The sequence below is a fragment of the Neodiprion fabricii genome, chromosome 5 (assembly GCF_021155785.1).
Source record: "Neodiprion fabricii isolate iyNeoFabr1 chromosome 5, iyNeoFabr1.1, whole genome shotgun sequence".
NCBI lineage: Eukaryota > Metazoa > Arthropoda > Insecta > Hymenoptera > Diprionidae > Neodiprion > Neodiprion fabricii.
The window spans coordinates 1,061,448-1,080,895 of record NC_060243.1 but is presented as its reverse complement, the minus strand read 5'-3'; the positions used below and the strand labels follow the sequence as shown (position 1 = coordinate 1,080,895).

General features: G+C 38.2%; 1 protein-coding gene and 2 long non-coding RNA genes across 3 annotated transcripts in view; 2 read left to right on the top strand and 1 right to left on the bottom strand.

The window, feature by feature from the left end:
• Nucleotides 1-19,448, bottom strand: part of LOC124182225 — an 89,927-nt gene that overhangs the window by 39,652 nt on the left and 30,827 nt on the right. The window contains exon 3 of the long non-coding RNA XR_006870714.1: nt 18,100-18,709. This is a non-coding gene — a long non-coding RNA (uncharacterized LOC124182225). The remainder of the gene's footprint in view (nt 1-18,099; nt 18,710-19,448) is intronic.
• Nucleotides 1-19,448, top strand: part of LOC124182223 (ras-related protein Rab-37-like) — a 54,844-nt gene that overhangs the window by 5,839 nt on the left and 29,557 nt on the right. The window contains exon 4 of the mRNA XM_046569176.1: nt 2,932-3,042. Coding sequence (XP_046425132.1) covers nt 2,932-3,042 — 111 coding nt within the window. The remainder of the gene's footprint in view (nt 1-2,931; nt 3,043-19,448) is intronic.
• Nucleotides 11,922-19,448, top strand: part of LOC124182226 — a 28,253-nt gene continuing 20,726 nt past the window's right edge. The window contains exons 1-2 of the long non-coding RNA XR_006870715.1: nt 11,922-12,046; nt 13,188-13,522. This is a non-coding gene — a long non-coding RNA (uncharacterized LOC124182226). The remainder of the gene's footprint in view (nt 12,047-13,187; nt 13,523-19,448) is intronic.

Here is a 19,448-nt window from a genome sequence, read left to right as displayed (position 1 = left end):
GTCCAGGTGAACGGATGGTTCCAAAGGATTTCCATTCCCTCCAGCAGTGTCCTGTCTACGTTACTCGGAGTCTGGAGCTCTCAAAGGGAAACGAAACACGGAGGTAGAGGCACTTTATACCCGGTACAAAATGGTGGAGCTCAGCCCTGGACCGTCTCTCAGTTTGAATTTTTGCTGGTGCCAGTCGACAAGGGTATATAGAGTCGCGTTATATAGAAAACCTGGCAAAGAAAGGGTCGGCAATAAATATCTACGTATCAACGGGCAGTTCTGTGTTACCCGCTGGAGAATATATGTAAGGGACGACGCAAGAGAAGCAGAAAACCTGTTTTCAATCTGAAATCACTCTCTCGGGTTCCGCCCGAGCAGCTCTTTCGTGCGTCAACCCAAAGTCCGTCTCAGACTTCGGCTCAACCAAGTATTTCAGAGACACCCGAGATAAGAGTTTCGTTCCTTGCTGTTTACTCTCCATTTACATGCATATAACTCGGACCTCCGGACCCCCTTCGTCAACCACTGTACCATTCCTCATTCGATTCTTCCCGCACACGCACACTCTCGATATTTTCGTCAAGACGTTATTGCGCAGTGAAAAATCAGCAAGTGGATACGTCAACATCTTTTCAATTCAAGTGGAATCGGTTACCTAGAATACCGTTCGTCATAAGATTATTAATTCGATCTTAAATAAAGAAGAAACTAACTTTTTAAACGAACTCGTTGGATTTCGTTCAGCTATTTATGTAGAAAACCAATTTTCCTGCTCCATGAAAAAACAAAGAATTAGACTGATCGTGAGCATAATCCTAAACAAGTGATCGTACCTGTCGTTAGCTTCGCAAATTTTACACGAGGCTTGAGAATCCAGAAACAAAAGTTGAACGGTGACGGCCTGACACAGTTTCCGCGTAATTTCGTATGATTAACGCGACTTGACCGACCTTGGAATACAGAATGTATGGTTGTTCACCCATCGCGTGGTTGGCTCAGAGGACAAAAGCGGTGTATTCGGGGTGACCGACTCCGAACTCGATCGTTTAGACTAATGGAAAAGGGGGTGACAGTTCACGGGTTGGTCCCTTCTTAGTTCCCCGGGGAGGTTGAAGACGATCCTCCGGGGTCCGCGTCAGGCGGAACATTCATCATCGACTAATCGCGGACGTTGGGTTGGTTGGAAGGTTCGTTGGGAAATTGGTGTATATACAGCCCAAGCTCATATCAGGAACAGCTATCCACGGTTCGGTCCAAATCCTCATTGAGTACCACTGCAACGGCTGGTGGGCAAACATGCACATGTACAAGAAGGGCACAGGTAGTGGGGTTACCCATATGCAGAGCGCATACATAGCGTGCGAGATACTCGGTTCGTTTGAGTATTTGAGTTGCGTCTGGACTGCTGGAGCTTCGACGACGGTAAACGGGTAACGCGATATGCAGCGCAGTGGGGTTAGCTCCAAGGTTCCCTTATGCACTAGCAGTAGTACCCTATATACCAACAAGTATTCCCTAAGCCGGGGCTCTCGCTTTGTCCCGCTCGAGCTCCCGCTGCTACCGCGATCAAACCGTGATGACCTACGACCCGACCTTGTACGCAGAATTGCCGGAAAATACTTCCAATGATATTTTCAAAACGTTATTGTAATTCGGATGAGTTCTCGTAAACGGTGCGTATATAGAACTGAATTGCCACGTCGACCTTCTTTTTTATACAGTCATCTTCGTACTTGGACAGTGACGCATTTCTGATGGTTCTCCACAGCCTTGAAACGATGAGCCAGAGACCCGCGCTCCATCTCTGTTCATGGTAGTAACCATTGTCTGTAAAGCACAGCACAGATGGATCTATGATCGTGAAGCGTAAATGAGCTTTATAACGGAAACGAATTTGAGGTAGAATAAAAATTTGACTTTCAGAGAACAATAGAAATATGCTACCATTCTAATTCACGATGCGGTTGCTTCGAAAATTCGGACAGGTAACCCTTGCAGGTGCTATCCAAGGTGTTAGGAATCGTCCTGTTTACACTGCATCTGCAACTCCTGCGGCACCTCAATTACCCCGACGTTGTTTCCCATTTTACGAGTGGCTCCTATACAATCATGCAGGGATGATTCTCGTGTGTTCCGAGAACACTGTTGCCGTGTATGAACTGTCCGATGTAACATAAGTGAAAAGACATGGTCTGCACCTGCCGATGTTCAACTCTGAAGCCTTTCTTTGAATTCCGAACTCCGTGCTAATTGCGGTAATGGTAAAAAGTGAATCGGTTAAAGACTGCGAAACTTTACACTCAACGAAATTAAGGTATGAACAATAAGCTTCCTAATTTGTGAAACTTGTCAAAATAACAGGTCAAAACTCTTAGCAAGATGAATAGATAACGGTTATAAATGGGATGAGTTGAAGGTCTTATCCTTGGTTCTGAAACATAGCCAATGATTCTCGATGATTGATTTCCACTCTTGTCACTGCATGAAACGCGAACAACTTGGTATATAATTCACGGTATTAATATATCATTCAAACTTCGATGAAATATCGAGGCGATTTCGTCGCCGTCTACCTTCTCGAATGATGCGATGAATATAGACGTATCTACCAAGATGATGATCTAGTGGCTCATCTCCCGTGAGAGAACAATAAGGAAGCAGTTAGCACGAGGAAAACGGTACTTCGTTATCGCTCCCTGAAACGACTTCTGGTTCTTCCCTCGCTCCAGCAACCGCAGTCAATCCCCCAAGCTCCGAAGTTTCCCATGCTCGTTTTATTCCGTATTGCACACAACCACTTTACACCGACAAGTACGTCTTAAGGGGGGGAGGCAATTTTTTTCAAAGAATACAAAAACTTTTGAAAAAAAATGCAAAAATGTCTGTCTGGTAATTATTGTATTAATTTATTTATGTTTTTTATTCTCTTCATTTTTGCAGACGATTCTACTCGGCGACAGCGGTGTAGGAAAAACATCGTTGCTGGTACAATTTGACACCGGTAAATTTCAGACTGGAAACTTTGCCGCAACTGTCGGAATAGGATTCACGGTAATGTAACAAACATTTAAACAAATTCTTATCCTTCCGGATTCTCATTACACCCTGCAACTTATCCAGTCGGTGTAATTTAAACATAACTCGGTGTACCAATGCAGATCCAGAGACGTGATTCCGGCATCACTCTCCGCCGGTCCGACAATAAGAGTGAGAATAATTACTCGACGAGTGGCACTCGCTTTATGCCTGTTACACCTCACCGCGTATATACGTGTGTATATATACGTACATACCGTATATACATATACATCAGACAATGCAAGCGAGCGATGCATTTATGCATGAGATGAACAAACCTCAAAGTACAACGAGCACCACCACGCGATCATACTTTGAGCTTGAGGAGAATTCAATTAAACAAATACGAGGAGCGTCTCGTCTGTTTGTAACATACCTTGTATATCCTCGAGGATTGAATACCGCGTGAAAAACGATATATTACATAAAGAGTCCCGCCAGAGTATGAAATCAACTTTAACTCGTTTAATCGTGAACAATTTTATTGAACAAAAAAGTTTTGCGTGGAATGAAATTCCTGATGAAACGCGAGAAAAGGGTGAATTTCACGTATAACTGGGGGAAGCTCTTCGTACCTTCTTTATCTTTTTCCTTGTATACACGTTATACGCGTATTTCTTACTCGGGTAGAAGTGTCTACGGTGAATTAGCATCCACCCAAAGCATTAAAAACTCGATTTTCTGGTATCCACGTCATCTTTTTCCACCCAAATTATTTGCTCGCCGACGAGCTAATAGAATTTCGTTTCGAATCATACGAGGTTATAATAAATACCAAGCGTGGAAGCTGAGCGAGATAATCACGGATCAGTCGCTCCTCGGCAAATTTGCTCAGGCGTGGAAATAAAAGGGCATGAATAATATTGAAATGTTTATTAAAAAATGTTTTTTCTTCAATTTGAAACAGCGCAAAATCCAATTTGTACCCCGTACATGTTTTCACCGTTACTCGATAATTAACGATAAAATTACCCCCCAGGGGTGGCCGGCAGTGATCGCGGTCTCGTCACGTCCTCGTTCCATTTGCATTGTACATCCCCATCGACGAGTCATTTTTATTTATACATACGTACGTACATACACGTACATAGACGCCGCGGCTGTAGCGAGGCGAGAAAAATCGGACTCTTCGGAGCGCGTTTTGCATCCTTATACCATACAGCTCGCCTGCAGAGCTGAGTGTACGTCATAAATATGTATACACACCGTAATTTAATCAGAGCATCGATCGACGTGAACAGCAAAGCCACTGCAGTGTGACTCTTCTGTTATGCATAAGCTACGAGTACCTTCACACGTATACATATGGTATACCGTTACACATGTGCACAAGGAATTCTGTTATTGTACTTTACGCGGTACTTCGAGGTATAAGAAAAGAAAGAAACTTCATTTCATATACCTGCTTATGCGTTAACCCTTTGAGTCACACATTATTGTGCTGAGTCAAGTTTTGTAATAAGATAGTATTGTACGGTTTTTGGGCTCACGGATTACGAATCTGAAGTCTGATTTTCACAATTCAGGGTGACGGATCCGATATGGTTGACGAAAATGTTAAGTTTGATCGAATATGGTAAAAAAAAACTCCATGCAGGGATTTTTGGGGTTGCTGATTGGGTTCTCAATACTGAATTTTGGAAATCTGATTTCAGATTCGTAAGCAGCGGCTCTAAAAACTTATAATTTATGTGAAACTTGTGTACGTGTAGAGGGGTAACTTTCTCGGAAATGAATTATTCCTTAAATTTTCACGATTTTTTTCAATCAGTTTGCGTCTAGCAATAAAAATTTACATTACATCGTAACAATTACTCTCGAGTATTGAAAACCTATTAGTGTACTATTATAAATAGCAAAAAAGCGCAAAGAAATATGTTTAAAAAAAAAAATGGATATAAAATAGGTGGCAAGAATATTTTCCCCTGTGACTCAAAGGACTGTTACGATAACGAAAGACAAACAACGAGAAGCATGAAATTTTATTCTTCAAACCTCAGTTTTACAAAATTCAAGCTAAAGATTATTGCCGCAAGAGCAAAATGATTCAATATCAAAAACGAGAAGCTAATCCTTTTTTTCAACATCAAAGGACGACATGATATACGGGCTGTACAAATTGATTTTCCTCTATAATCGAGTCAAATTTAAAATCTCTTTGAAGAACCCCATCGTATCGCATCGCGGTGATACAATTTTTTCTATTTTTATTACGTACCTACATTATCCTTTTAAAAGTATGATACAAATATAATTCGAGTAACTTTGCGCGGACACAAATGAATTTTATCATTACCGTACGTGCGAAAAATGGAAAAAGAAAAGTACACTTAAATCGAAAATTAATGTATACTTTATGTATTATCAAGAAGCTTGAGATTCGGGAACGAATTCAATCAATTTCACTCGCATGTATTACTCGTACACGAGTTGCAGGATCTCATTTACAGCCTGATAATTTTAATGAGTCATAATTGCGAGCATAATTGTACGATCTCAAATCAGCGTCAGGTTCAATTTAACACGTACGTACGTACGTACACGCACACACACTCGCACACACGCGCGCGCGCGTATATGTATAATTGTATACCTTGTACACTATTTAACCCGGCAATCTAAATCTCTTTGCCGGAATGTTACCTGCGAGAGTAATAATTACGTAATTACCGTATCTCTGTGAACCGGTTTGAGTGTGTGCAGTTTGCAGTGTTCAGTGTGCAGAAGCGTTAAACGCGGATGAGTCAAGCCTAACCGCTGGACGAATCGTCGATCCGAGGAGCGGCAAGTATTTATAAGTAGGTACCCAACGCCCGCAGCATCGTTTCTTCGCTGATTTTCTACCCGTCAATCAATTGACGTTTAAATCTTCATGAGCAATAATTATCGCTTACCTTAAAATACACCTGTCGTGATCGAAAAACGCGGTGAGCCTGCAGCTGCAATTCAACGGCGGAGGTTACAGCTTGGACTATTTTTAGAAGTTTGTCTTTTTAAAGAAAATGAAAACACTCGGAGCAATTTTAGTTTCAGGACTGTATTGTTTATAGTTTCAAGAAGATTTTGGAAATTTTCATTCAAATTCATATCAAAATTACGGCATGACGCAAATAAGTAGCGAACGACCACTTTGACCAATTTCAATGAAAAACTTCCAAAATGTTCTCGAAACTATGAATAATAAAATCCCTCAAACTGAAATTGGTCCAAGTGTTTTCATTTGAAAAAAAAAACTCTCGAAAATAGGTATGATTTTAGACCGTCCAATCTGCACCCACCTCCTAAATCCTTATACGCAATATTCGATAAATCCTAACCGCGATTTTCTCTTCTCTTGAACAATCATCCAGAATTAATCATACCCAATCTTACAAAATAATTATAACATACCTTACGCAACTTTCTACAGTAATAATCAGTAACGTTACCGTTTTAAGTGGTATACATGTTTCATAGGTACCTAAGGTACCTCGTACAATACATATATACCTTAAACAACTGTAAAATCGCGGAATTTTCACGAGATGTGAGATATAAAGCTCGACACGTTGAGCATTTCCGAGCAAGAATCAGCTTCAAATGAAATACAGACGAAAAGGAAGAAACAGGAGAATAGAAAATGGAAATAGCTAGAAAATTTCCCTTCGCGATACGCTGATTCGAGTCGAATGGGTATACGGAGCTTTGACTACGGGTGCGCACAGTCGGAAAACGAGCTTGTGCAAAACGAGCTTTCACCCCCCCCCCCCCCCCCCCCCCCCCCACAATTCTTATCTCTACGGATAAAGCTGTGACGAGGCGACGAATTGAGAAAAAAAAAAAAAAAACATATACATACGTACGTAAGTTGAAGCGAAAGAACAAACGAACGTTAAGGAAGGAAGAGACGAAGGGGCGGGACGTGAAACAGAACGGTTATAACGCTCGGCTGACTTTTACGACGTGACAGGACATCGTGCTCGGTTGTCTCGTTTTATACATTTATATATAAGTACACATATATACATATATTATGTGCGTTACACCCTCGCTATATATGTTTTTAATGAACGAGTAAAACTGCGTGGAAAGGAAGAGAGTGGAGCAAAAAAAAAAAAAAGAAAAGAAGATAATCAACCGAGAATAAAAGTTGCAGAGAAGAGAAAAAGGAATTAATTAATATAACAGAAGTGAGGGGAAAATCGAGGTAAGATGTCCCCGAGCTTTCAGCTTCTAAGATAGTATATATGTACCTGCATCCGTTTCTCGTATTGTATGAAACTAAACTAATGACGTTACAGCGGGTGTCGCAAAACTTGGAATAGAATATTTATATTTTTGGAAGGAATGTGGTACAAACTTGCAATGTGCAGATATTTGTTTTCTTCGATGTTTCCTCGTTATTTCTTTACTCTTGTTCATCGTATTATCGTATAATTTCTGACTAATCTGCACATATTATCAGCTGTCAGTGATTAAAACTTGCAGCTTGGCCGCAGATTAATGAGAAGAAAGATAAATAAGCGAAGGAGAAAATAATTGTTGAGAAAAAAAAAAAAAAATACCAACAATTAAACTTTTCCACATATTTATTACACTTACAAGATACAACGTAGACGGGAAAATTACTTGACAATACTTTACGCTCGCTGACGTCATATGTTAAGTAAATCATCCGACACGTGCACGTTTTTCATATTAAAATATGAAATCTAATAGTTTTGAAGGGACGAATAAGAAAACTTGCGACAAATTTCTCTTCTCTCGCTGGTATAAAAAGAAAATACTTCATACATATATTTGTCCGCACGAATATTCGAAAGCGTGTAATTTCGCGAAACCGACTAAACTTGTCGTTTAATCGTTTACACCGTTTCCCGAAGCCTGCATCGGAGCGAACGTATTGTCTTTATCTCATTCTCGGTGTAGGAAGAAATAAAAATAAAATCTAACCGCAGTTCGAGGCTTTCTACGGTTCCGTCGACTGCGAGCCGCCGGCAATGGTTACAGAGCATAAGGTGAGAGAGGGTTTCGAATATTCCTCATAGTCGTATAACTCCAGGGGCCCACCGGCAGTATGGCCGGTCCATTTCTGTCGTTATACACACGATTTCCTGCAGCTTTCCTCGCCCGGAGCCAGAGTCACGGCCCCGACTGATCGCCCGACGCAATTTCAACGCAAACGCCGTCTTGTGCAGTGTTTTATGTACCATGTTTTACGCGGTCGCATTACACGCGCACACACACACACAAATATTATTTACATTGCGTATATATATACATATATGGTTCGATCCTTTATTACAATGTGAACAGCCATAACTCGGGCCGGCCGCCAAACGATACTTGAAATGCCTTTTTTCAACCTCCTCGGTGAATGCTTGGCACTAAGAATGAGCAAAATAATCGACTACTGATTTCCGATCAATCAATTTTTTGAAGCTCGATTAATCGACCGACTCGATTATTATTCCTCGCGATAGGTTTTTGTTTTTTATTCCCATAATAATTATAAAAGCGCATTGCTTATATTTACCTACCTATACGTACAAGTTAGTTGTAAGTAATTGGTAAAAAAAAAAAACGCGATGAAAGCTTGAGTAATAAATATGTATACATACTTACGGAGCATAAGATCCCCCGTTTTTCAAAGCCTCGGAATATTCTCATTATAAAATTAATGAAAAGTCGACGGTTTTGACGTCTCGAGCTTTCGGACCGTGTTGAAAATCTCTTGGTTAATATTATGCATATAAATCTTGCCCGATAGTTAAACAAATCTTGAAAAAGCAATATGCGAGAGGTTTAAAATCGAGTGTACAGGTTATATTAAGAAAGTTAAAGTAAAATAACAGTGGGCGATAATGAAGTGCCAAATACTTTGCAGAGGATTTGAAAAAACAAAGGAAAAAGAAGAATCAATTTTTCATATCTGTAACAACAATATTAAAGGGAATATTCATTTTTTCCGTAATGTAAGCGAGCACAAACTTCACTGCTCACAATGTGCAAAGCTCCCCTATATTCCATATTATTGAGCGGTCAAGGTTCTTGCACAAGGGGAATAATTAATCCCATAGACACATATTTCGTATAATAGCGAAAAGTATAAAACCAGCTAAACAGAATTTCAACCCGATGAAAAATTTTTGCAAACCAAATATGCGCATCCGTTCGCCTTTCGTTATTTACAAGAAAAATAAAATATATTGGAGGAAACCTCGAGTATTTAAATAAATAAATAAATAAAAGTAAATAAATAAAGGATAGAAAGGAATCTCGTGTAAAAAATTCCCCAAAAGCACACGGGTAGTGCTTTTGTTTATTTGTTTATTTTTCTTTCGTAATACACAATTTTTCATTACACGGATACCGACCAAAGAAACAGAGCCGAGATTTTTTCCACGCTCGGGATATTCCCAAAGGCTCTTCTCAACTTTCATCCCATTCCCTGCCTCGGAATTGTCCACCATACGTCTACTCCGTTTTGTCATATTTTTTTCAACACTCTGGAAAACGTCGTGTTAATTTTTTTTTTTGGAGCGGAATTTTTTTTCTTCCCCCCCGTTTTTTTTCGAGTCGAAGTTTAAACGCAACTCTTGTTACATGTGTAATGTATATGCGGCATTCCCCGTCGTATGAACGTTATTTTTAGTATCATGTTCTTACCAAACCAAAAGGATCTCGGGAATTTTTACGAATTTTATTCAACCACTGGTGAAATTTGTGCAAAATCCCAAAACCAGCAAAAATAATCGCAAAATAGAATCTGTGTGAATTTATTCAGATTTTTAAAAATGGCATTTTCGGAATTGGTTTATCAATTTTTTCCAAAATTCACCGACGGTTAAAAAAATCTGAACAAAAATTCCGAGACCTTTTAGTGTTGATATGAACGTGGTAATAAAAAATGGTTAAAATTGAAGAGGATGAGTTACATGTGCTGCTAATTTGACGTGGAATGCCCCATATACATGAATCCGTGTTTCATTCATATTACCAAGAGTGTTTCCTTACTCTTTTTTTCTCACTCTCTCTCCTTTGTAACATTTGTGTAAAATTGTCGCATGCGCGCGAAAAACTTGAAGAAAAAGAAAAGAAAGAAATAAAAGAAATTATTCCTCGTCGAAACTCTCGACTCCATTTCCTAGTTCTTTCCGTCTGTCTTTATTTTTCCTTTTTTTCCCTGATTGCTTTCTTTTTCTACATACCGTGCTATTTTATTTTATTTTTTTTCTCTACACATTCCCACACAGTTTCATTGTCCGACGATAAAAAAGCTTTTACCCTAGCTCTGGCAGCGGAAAACACGAGGTAGAAATCGATACAGCTCGTACCTGTAGATATCGAGTCTCGATTACTGTATCTGGGGAACGATCTCGTTATTGTTTCGATAAGCAGCTTATTATAGACAAAGAGCCGTTGCAAACCAACGGCTCCATTTTCCTCGACATCGTAAAGTTACAGGGACAGAATTCTTTCTCTTCGTATAACCCATTGAAGCATGCATTGTTCCTTGGAGTAAGATTCCTTCAAACTGGTTACATAAGACTTGTCGAGGTTGCTGATTTCAAAAACAGGATGGGATCTGTGATACTTAAAAAATTCAAAATGGCGGATCTGAAGTGAGCGAATAGGATCAATATTTGTATTTTCAGTCGGCCATATTGGATCCGCTATTTAGAATTTTCAAATGTTGGCTTCGGATTCGTTTTTAGCGAAAACCCCAAAAACCCAATATTACAGAGTTACACTTTTCTAGCCCCCGTAACATTTCCACGATTGCATTTATTGCGTAAAAACAGGTATTTTCGACACTTTGTTTGTTTATAGCGCTCACTATATTCACGGGATCATCGTAATCCATCTTAAATCATCAACATTAAAATCTTAGAAGTCCGATTATGCAAAAAGAAAATGGCAGCGATATTTCAAAATTTGAATATAAATCTCGAATAATCGATTCAGAAAAGATGTCTCATATAATATGAGACGCTCTGCCGCAAAGGGATAAACGAGTTCATACGACAGAGAAAAATTCGTTACATGTACACTTCGCATCATAAAAGCTATAATAATAAAACGCTTTCAAAAATATTGTTACCTTTCCGATCCATTTCAGCTATCGCGAGAAAAGGCGGGAATTTTGAATAATTTCGATAAAATAACACGGAAAATTGGAAAAATGGTTTTTCTTCCCTCTGTTTGTTATCAGAAATAGATTGTCCTCTGAGGATGGTCCACACTTACGGCCGAAACGTTGAAAAAATTACAGTATTTTATTCGTGACCCATATGACCAAGACTTTTCATCACAACTAACAATTTTCTGCAGTTGACGTGCAGTTTTGCATCCTCGGCGCGACGACTTGACAATCAGTAGACAACGGTGACGTAACTGATACAAATTTTTGAATCCGGCGCCATTTCTCTGAGTCTAAAAGTCGACAATTGATTGAGCGACAGGTAAACCGTGCAAGTCGCAGGCAGACATTAGCGCCGTTTGCAACTTGTTACAAAAATTGCCGAGCTGATCCGAACCGAGCCGATTGTTTGCTCGATTGTTTAACGACAGACTGATTAAAGAATGAAATTAATTTTGAGCTCAGAGTGTGATTAAAACGCGAAGACAAACTTTGGCAATAAAAATTCGCTATCAAAATAATGTTCCTTGTCTTATTTAATATTATTTTCGCAATTCTCACAGACAGGCAGAGAGATTGATAGACGGGATTCGTATGACGAGGGAACCTGTTGCGCGGGGCGCAGGCGCGGGACTTGGCACGCGTTCCCCGCCGCGGTTGCCATGGAGACATTCCCTTTTGCTCCCTTTCGCTCCCTTTTACCTCCCGTCGCAGATTCTCAGCGGCTACGTTATAGCTTGACAGTTCCTCGAACCGCGTGCTTGAAAAGTTCATCTCCGCAGGGCCCTCCGAGTTGTAACTGGTTCTAATTGAGCAGCTTGCCGCGCGTGCTTTTATTCCCTCCTTATTAGAAGTGTAACACATATTACATGTTTAATGCAGATTTAGTTATAAATAGTGTCGTTTTTTTTGGTCACCGCTAAACTTTTAGATTACATACCTACTCCAAATTTTCGTGCGTTGAAACCAAATGTTCATTTTTAAAAAAATTTTTTTCTTACCGTTTTCTTACTCGTCGATGCAAATTTTTTTTACCTTTTTTACCTTATTTCGTACAACAAAGCTCGCCACTTTCTTTTTCCTCGCGGTAACGAAAGGAAATATAAACGTTTCTACCGCTATCGAAACATTGTCCGTAAGCTTAAAATAATTTGTTAGATAAATCACGCGTGTATTGTTAATAATTATATACTTTTTACGTATTTCGACAATTGTGAGTGTACATAAGTTGTGATGTTACGCGTGCCTTAATTCGTCTGTAAAAATATTTTGCCGTCTTATTGTTTTCTTTTCCTTCTCCTATTTTTGTTTTTTCTATTTTTTTTTTTTCTACTTCTACCCTCCGTTTTACTCGGCTTCAATTTTGATTTATTTGATTTCATTGCCGTTGCGTCGTAAAAGCAGCGTTTCTTTAATACGAGATAATAATAATTTACGATCAATCGCAACGATCGACGAAATCTAAGCTTTAAGCCCTTAGAAAAAAGCTTCCATAAATTGCCATTAAGTAAAGTTGCAAAATTCATCTCGGTCTATACTTTGCTTTGAAAAAAAAAAAAAAAAAAAAACACTCATAACAGAACAGCTGGTAAACATATTAATATTAACGATAGCAATGATATTTATATCGTAATAATAATACGATATCTCTATCTTTTAAAACGTTGTAAAATATGGAAGCAAAGTTTTGACATTTACGACATTTTATAAATCGCGATAAATTCGCGTGCGTACGTATACATACACCTATGTTATATAAATTTATGTAACAACGATGGAATGAATTTATTCGCTGTATAAAAGTTTCGTTTCTTTGTTTTTTTATTCTACACTTTTTTCATTCGGGTCGTCCTATCTAACTTAATTCAAACTTTTTTTCGGGATTCCATTTCGTTTTTTTTTTTTTTTTTTTTTTTTTTTTTTTTTTTTTTTGTTTATTTGCTTTTCTCTTATACTTTCATTTCTATGCTTACAGCGTGTGTAACTCAAATTACAGGTAAACCTCAACATTTACACGGGAGACAAATAAATCAAACAATTAGCGAATTATCAGTGCGAAGTTACAATCGTACGGCCCGTAACTTGTAATAATCTGTTTCGATAGAGTAATCGTTATTATTATATAAGATCTCGAAACGAGCCGAGTGATTAATAACGATAATATACACCTATATACGTGTAAACGCGATTAATCGCGATTTATACGCATGCGGACCTGTGTAATTTTTTAATCGTCGATCTATGATTTATTATACATTATACAACCGTATATCAATAATCAAATCAATTAACCAAATCGACAATCAACGTTCTTTGCCTATATAATAATATGTAAGTCTTACACATGATATTGAATGATGAATGTTTGTTTGTAAAAAAATATACAATCTGTCCGTCCGTCCATCCATTTATTACTTGTAATTGTTCGTGTATTTATTATACGTTTTACGCCTGCCTTGCATATGCAAATTTTTATTTTGTGTACATGTATGAGTAGCCCCAATAAGAAAGTAGACACTAAATGCTCAGTGCTGTATATTAATACGTATAATCACCTCATCGATCGTATACTTCCATCTGTTTCTCGTAAATTTATGCACGTATACGGTAACACAAACGTAGTAGAGTGTAATTTTTCTACTTTACAATGCACGTGCCATTACTCGACGATGTATTCGCATTTTCTTTTCTGCATAGTGCAGAAAATTGCACGCAAATATTTCGAAAGAAAAAAAAAAATTACGGTAAAAAAAGTTTCTCCAAAAATCCTCAGGACACTTTATAGATATTCACGGTAGTAATAATAATAATAATAATAATAATAATGATATACGTGATGCGATAATAAAAACCAGTTGAAGCTAATATGTAACAATCGATATCATTTATTTCAAATCAGATATGATCGAGGGGGAGAATTTCCAGGAATGATATTTATCAATAAAATTATCGTCGAATCGCGGTCAGCAGGTATATAATCATTACCTTCAAAATATGACATGTGCAGGAAAAACTAAGGATTATTCTTTATCGCGTTCGCGTTCTGATTAATTAAAGAGGAAAAAAAAAAAAAAAACGTATTTAATAAAAAATGTGTACCAACGAATTTGCAGAAAACTATAAAAATTCTATTTCCACAACTTTCGACTACCACACATTGTCAGGGAAGAAAATAATTTATTAATTGTACGATAGAACGAAGTAATAAACGTTTGTTTGAAAACTTCGCGAAAAACTAATTTAGTAACGATTTAAGTAACGATAAAAAAAAAAAAAAAAAAAAAACACTAAATTTTATCGTGCATGGGTATTAAATTACAGTATAATTAAAATGCTTTTGTAAGGTGATGGTGAAGAGTGCAGCAAAAAATACGGCATTATAGCTTGTTTTCATTCCCGTAAATTATAAATTTCATCCCCTCACGATCAATATTAAACGGAATCTTGAGACGTGGGCCTTAATTTAGGTTAAAGACTCGTCTGCGGAGAAAGCAGAGCTTGTTTAACGAGAATTGGAGGCTACAGGTGCAGGGGAACGGAATGATTTGTGAAAAGCGAAGCGTTACGATTTCAGGCTAGACGCACGTTGGGCCAGTGATTGTAAATTATCCAAATTCCGAGTGATCTATGCATTCGTATACGTATACATGTAGGTAGGCACAATGCAGAAATTGCGAGATAAATCAGACCCACTGTCATCGTTCATCTTCCCTTTTAAAGCTCGTAATTTCTCAAGTCAAAGTGTAAGGCAAAAACTACGGTATAAACGTTCGTCGCAAACAACCTTCGATTGTAACAACAATCGTACGATTATATTATTATTATTTTACAAATGCGGGAATAAGTCGTATGATTATTGATGGGGCGAGGTTGAAATTCCGTATTTTTTGCCGGCGAAACTTACGGTAAAGAAATTAAACTTTAACGAACCATCAAAGTTACGAATGGTCCGAAACCAGACGCTCAAAGTTCCGAAAGTGCCAAGTTCCAAAAGGACAAAGCGTCGGAAAGGCGCAACTTCGACGAGTCAAAGTTCCCAAAGTGTAAAAATGAGAAAATTTAAAATTCTGACAAATCGAAATTCCGAATGATCGAAAATTTTCTTCAAATAAAATCAAAAACAAAAATCGTATCCTTCAATAAAATCTGTCATGACGTCAGACTGTGATTTTCATCGAAAAGTTTGCAAGTTCAAATCGCGGCTCCATATTCTACAGCCTTCTATCCTTTTAGCCAGAGGGTTGTGATAACAATCGAGAGAAAACTGTGGAAAGCGAAAGCGAAGGGTAGCGGGATTGAGAATTTAACCGGAATGATCTTTGTACCCTCCGAACTGTTCATCCCTAATTCAACCCTTGCCTGGTTTGAAAGTTTAAACGTGCTTGAGGGACGGAGTGCCCAGATTCGGAGTTTGCCGAGCTGACAATTTCAACAATTATTGAAAATTATACGACAAAAGTTATTAACGTACGCATGCATACCTACACCAGCAATTCAGATTTATCGATAATTGCGTACCTTGTTACATAATTTCGATCAACTTTTTTTTTACCTTAATTCGTTTTCTTATCAATTTCAATGAAATAAATTCCAAAATGTTTTTCAAACTATAGATAATAAAGCCCTCAAACTTTAATTGCTCAAAGTGTTGTTATTTTCATTTTTGAAAAAGTTCCTAAAAATAGATACGATTTTAGACCGTCCAAACTGTCCCCCCCCCCCCCCCCTAATATCATGTCAAGTTTCAGGGACATTTCCTCACCCCGCTTCTTTTTCCAAATTTCTTTATTAAATTTCGTACATTCACTTTTCGACAAAATGTTATTCAAATGAACCCAAATACGTTCTTTCCACGCTAATTAGGTTAAGATTAATTACTTCACTTCCTCGTCTCTCGGTTCGTTTTTCATCTTCCGCTAAAACTCAGTATAACTATATATACGTATATATTATATAAATACAGGTATAAATATAGCTAATTGAATATTCGTCACGAGCAAACATCTGGCGGAGCGCGGCGGTTCAAATTTCGAGTAACTTCTCGAACGCTGTTTATTCGTTCCCTAATTAGATATCTACCTGCCTGGCCGCCCGCTCTTCTCGGCCCTTCTCTCTATCCTTCCACCTGCCGTTTACAGTAATTTTCCTTTATGGCACAGGAACCGCAAAGGCGTACCCATATACATACTTATAACATCGGGTAGTACATAAAACATATATATTTATATATATAGTAGCGAAGTTTGTTTAGAGGGTCGTTTTTGCTATCAAAGCCGAACGGAATTCGTTACTTGTGTTATCATGCTGATTATTATTATTATTATTATTATTATTATTATTATTATACATACTTTAGAGTATGTTTATACAAAGAATATAATTAATAATCACGGATGGGAAAGCCAAACTCGCTACGTTATTGCAATTTATAAAAAAATCTTTACTTTTTTCTTCCGAATTTTAATTTTTGCCCGGGATATCCGCAAAGTGATGTACAATATACGAAACTCTATGCTCGGGGCGACTTGCAAATAATATCTACACAGCAAAGTTCTCTTTTTGATCATATTTCAGAAGTAAAACTTTGATCTTGAATATTATATTATACGTAAAATACGTAAAATAAACACAGATATGATCTCAACGATAAGCAGGTGAGGCTGCAAAGCCACTTTGATGTAATTTTTCAAATTCTTATGCCGAAAACTCGTCATTACTTATTTCTCCCTCTCCCCTCGGCACAAATTGTAATCCAATTTCAAATCGAACTCGAGTGTGCATCGCGTGAATTACAAGTCGTTGAAATAAATCGGACGATTCTTCTAATGAACGGAGAGATTTCTGCCTCGATAAATTTTTAGGTAACGGAAAATCGATGTTGTCACATATTCATTTCATTCTGTGGAAAATAATTCTTAACGTTTATGCAATTACTTTTCCATGAGCATGTAGAAGCTTGGAAAATAGGAGCTTGTAAAACGTGTGTCTGTTTTTGTCATTTCAGATGACTTTAGAATAGTAAGAAAGAAAAAAAATTGGTCCAGCAGATTTATTCGATTTGATATTGCGTTTATACCGTACATTTTTTACAATATCAATAAAAAAAATCTCTCGTTCTAACGAATCGATAATTTACCTACAATACGACTCGCGTGACATGCATATATATATATATATATGTGTATAAGAGTGTATCGTATGGACGGAGAGGAAATATAAGAGTAGCTACCAAGGTATGCGGGTATTGCACCTGACGATCATAAAACGCGTCGGAAAACACAAGGAATATCATATCGCGTCGATATGAATTAAACCCTGCGCAACCAACAGGCTGCATACAAATTATGGATAAAACGAGCCTTCGGAAGACTCGACAAATGAGACGTGACTGCAAACGTAAAGTTGAGGATAATACGAGGGGTAATGTTTTCTCGTCTATTAGAGAAAAAAAAAAGAATAACATCGAATTCGAATTTTCAACTAGAAATTCAGATTCGTGATTAACGATTTTAAAGCACTCAATGTGACCATTTTTTTTTATTTCTAACCACTGTAATAGATCCGCCATTGAAAATTTTGAAAGTCTGACCCTGGATTCGTTATCGGTGACCCAAAAAACCTCCGCCTACCAATTTCTACCGAAATCGGAATATTTAAAAAAAATTTTCCACCATATTGGATCGCCATTTTAAATTCCACACCATCCAACAAACCGACGAGTACCAATTTCCATAAAAATCCAAATGTTTTTAGTTTTCCTTCAGTTTATCGAATACGCCAAATTTCAAAGATCGTAGACACAGGTGATCAACGACAAAGCAAAATTTGGATCGTATCATCCTAACCAAGTGACATGAAATTGCGTTTAAGAATAATTATCGTCGATGTATAGGATTGGAAAAACTCACCGTGTCCCTTGTCTTCACCCAGTAGTCCAGCTCATGTCTCAGTATTTTAATGTTCAGCCCTGGAAATCCCGCGATCCAAATTGTCCCCGTTTCCGATGATCCGGAATTTTCACCACTCCGAAGCACTTCGCACTCACTACACTCCTAACACCGTAAACGCGAGAAAACTTTCCAACATGTACAAACGGTTGTACGCGAAGCGATGAATTATTCACAAGTAAGTCACACAGTGTCGGAAGAAAACTGATCGAGTTCGAAAATGTCTCTGTGTGAACTTTTGGAACGCGTTGGAAAAAGGAAAATCAACTTCTACTCAACGGCGGCACTTTTCACACGGACAGGTTTCACACTGTTAAACCGCGCACCATGCATGGAACAGCTTCGACGATTGTGATCGTTCCCGAATCCCTTGAAGTCGTCGATTTCTATTCTGGATAGAATCAGGCTGGTCGAACCTCCTCGTCTGTTTACCAGTTCAAGTTGATATTGAATCGTAATTCGCCGGTCCTCCAGCCGTTTATTTACACCGGAACAACAGGGTGCGCTAGTGATCTTCTCTCCTCGTCTATCATATTTACCAACATCGCGCGTAGGTACGTGTATTAGGTAACTGAAACGAGCGTGAAGCGTTAATTAGAACAATGACGGAGTTGATGGTTTTACAGTCGATGATTAATGAACGGTGAGTTTGACGATCATGCGGTTAACAATTCGTTCGTAATTGCACGTGGAATTCTGCGGTTACTTTCTTTTTTTCCTTGCGATGCACAGACTCCGATACATCCGAAATAGAAGACATTTAACTCGGTCGGTAAAAACTTTCTATAGCATTCCCTTAAATTAGAGTATTTCGGCGTATAATTAAGTAATGGGTAACCTATTTTTTTCCGTTAACAAACAATGCATCCCGAATATCGTAATCGAGTTGCGCTATTTTTTTTTTTCTTTGTTTTTCATCTCTCTTTTCTGTTCACCGGTACACATATTTCGACCAATCGAAATTTGCTCAGACTTTTTTTCCGAAATGAGAGGAGAAAACAATGTCAAACCTTGCACCGTCATATTCTTCCCCTGACATGTCGAAGCGTAAGATTAAAGATGACGAAACTCGCGGGTTACATTATCGTTTGTACGTCGAACTAAATCTCCAACTCGCTCTTCTCGTGTGACTCGGGACGTTTGACAACCGCGCCTTGCAATTAGCCAACAGACAAACCGAGTCCTACATTAGTGTCCACAGGTTCTAATTTCGCAAATAGCGCCGTCCCTTTCATGTGTATTATTACGCCTGTACACGTGGTACATTGCGATTGTCACAGGTGTGAAGTTTCGTTTGAGCTGCAGAAACG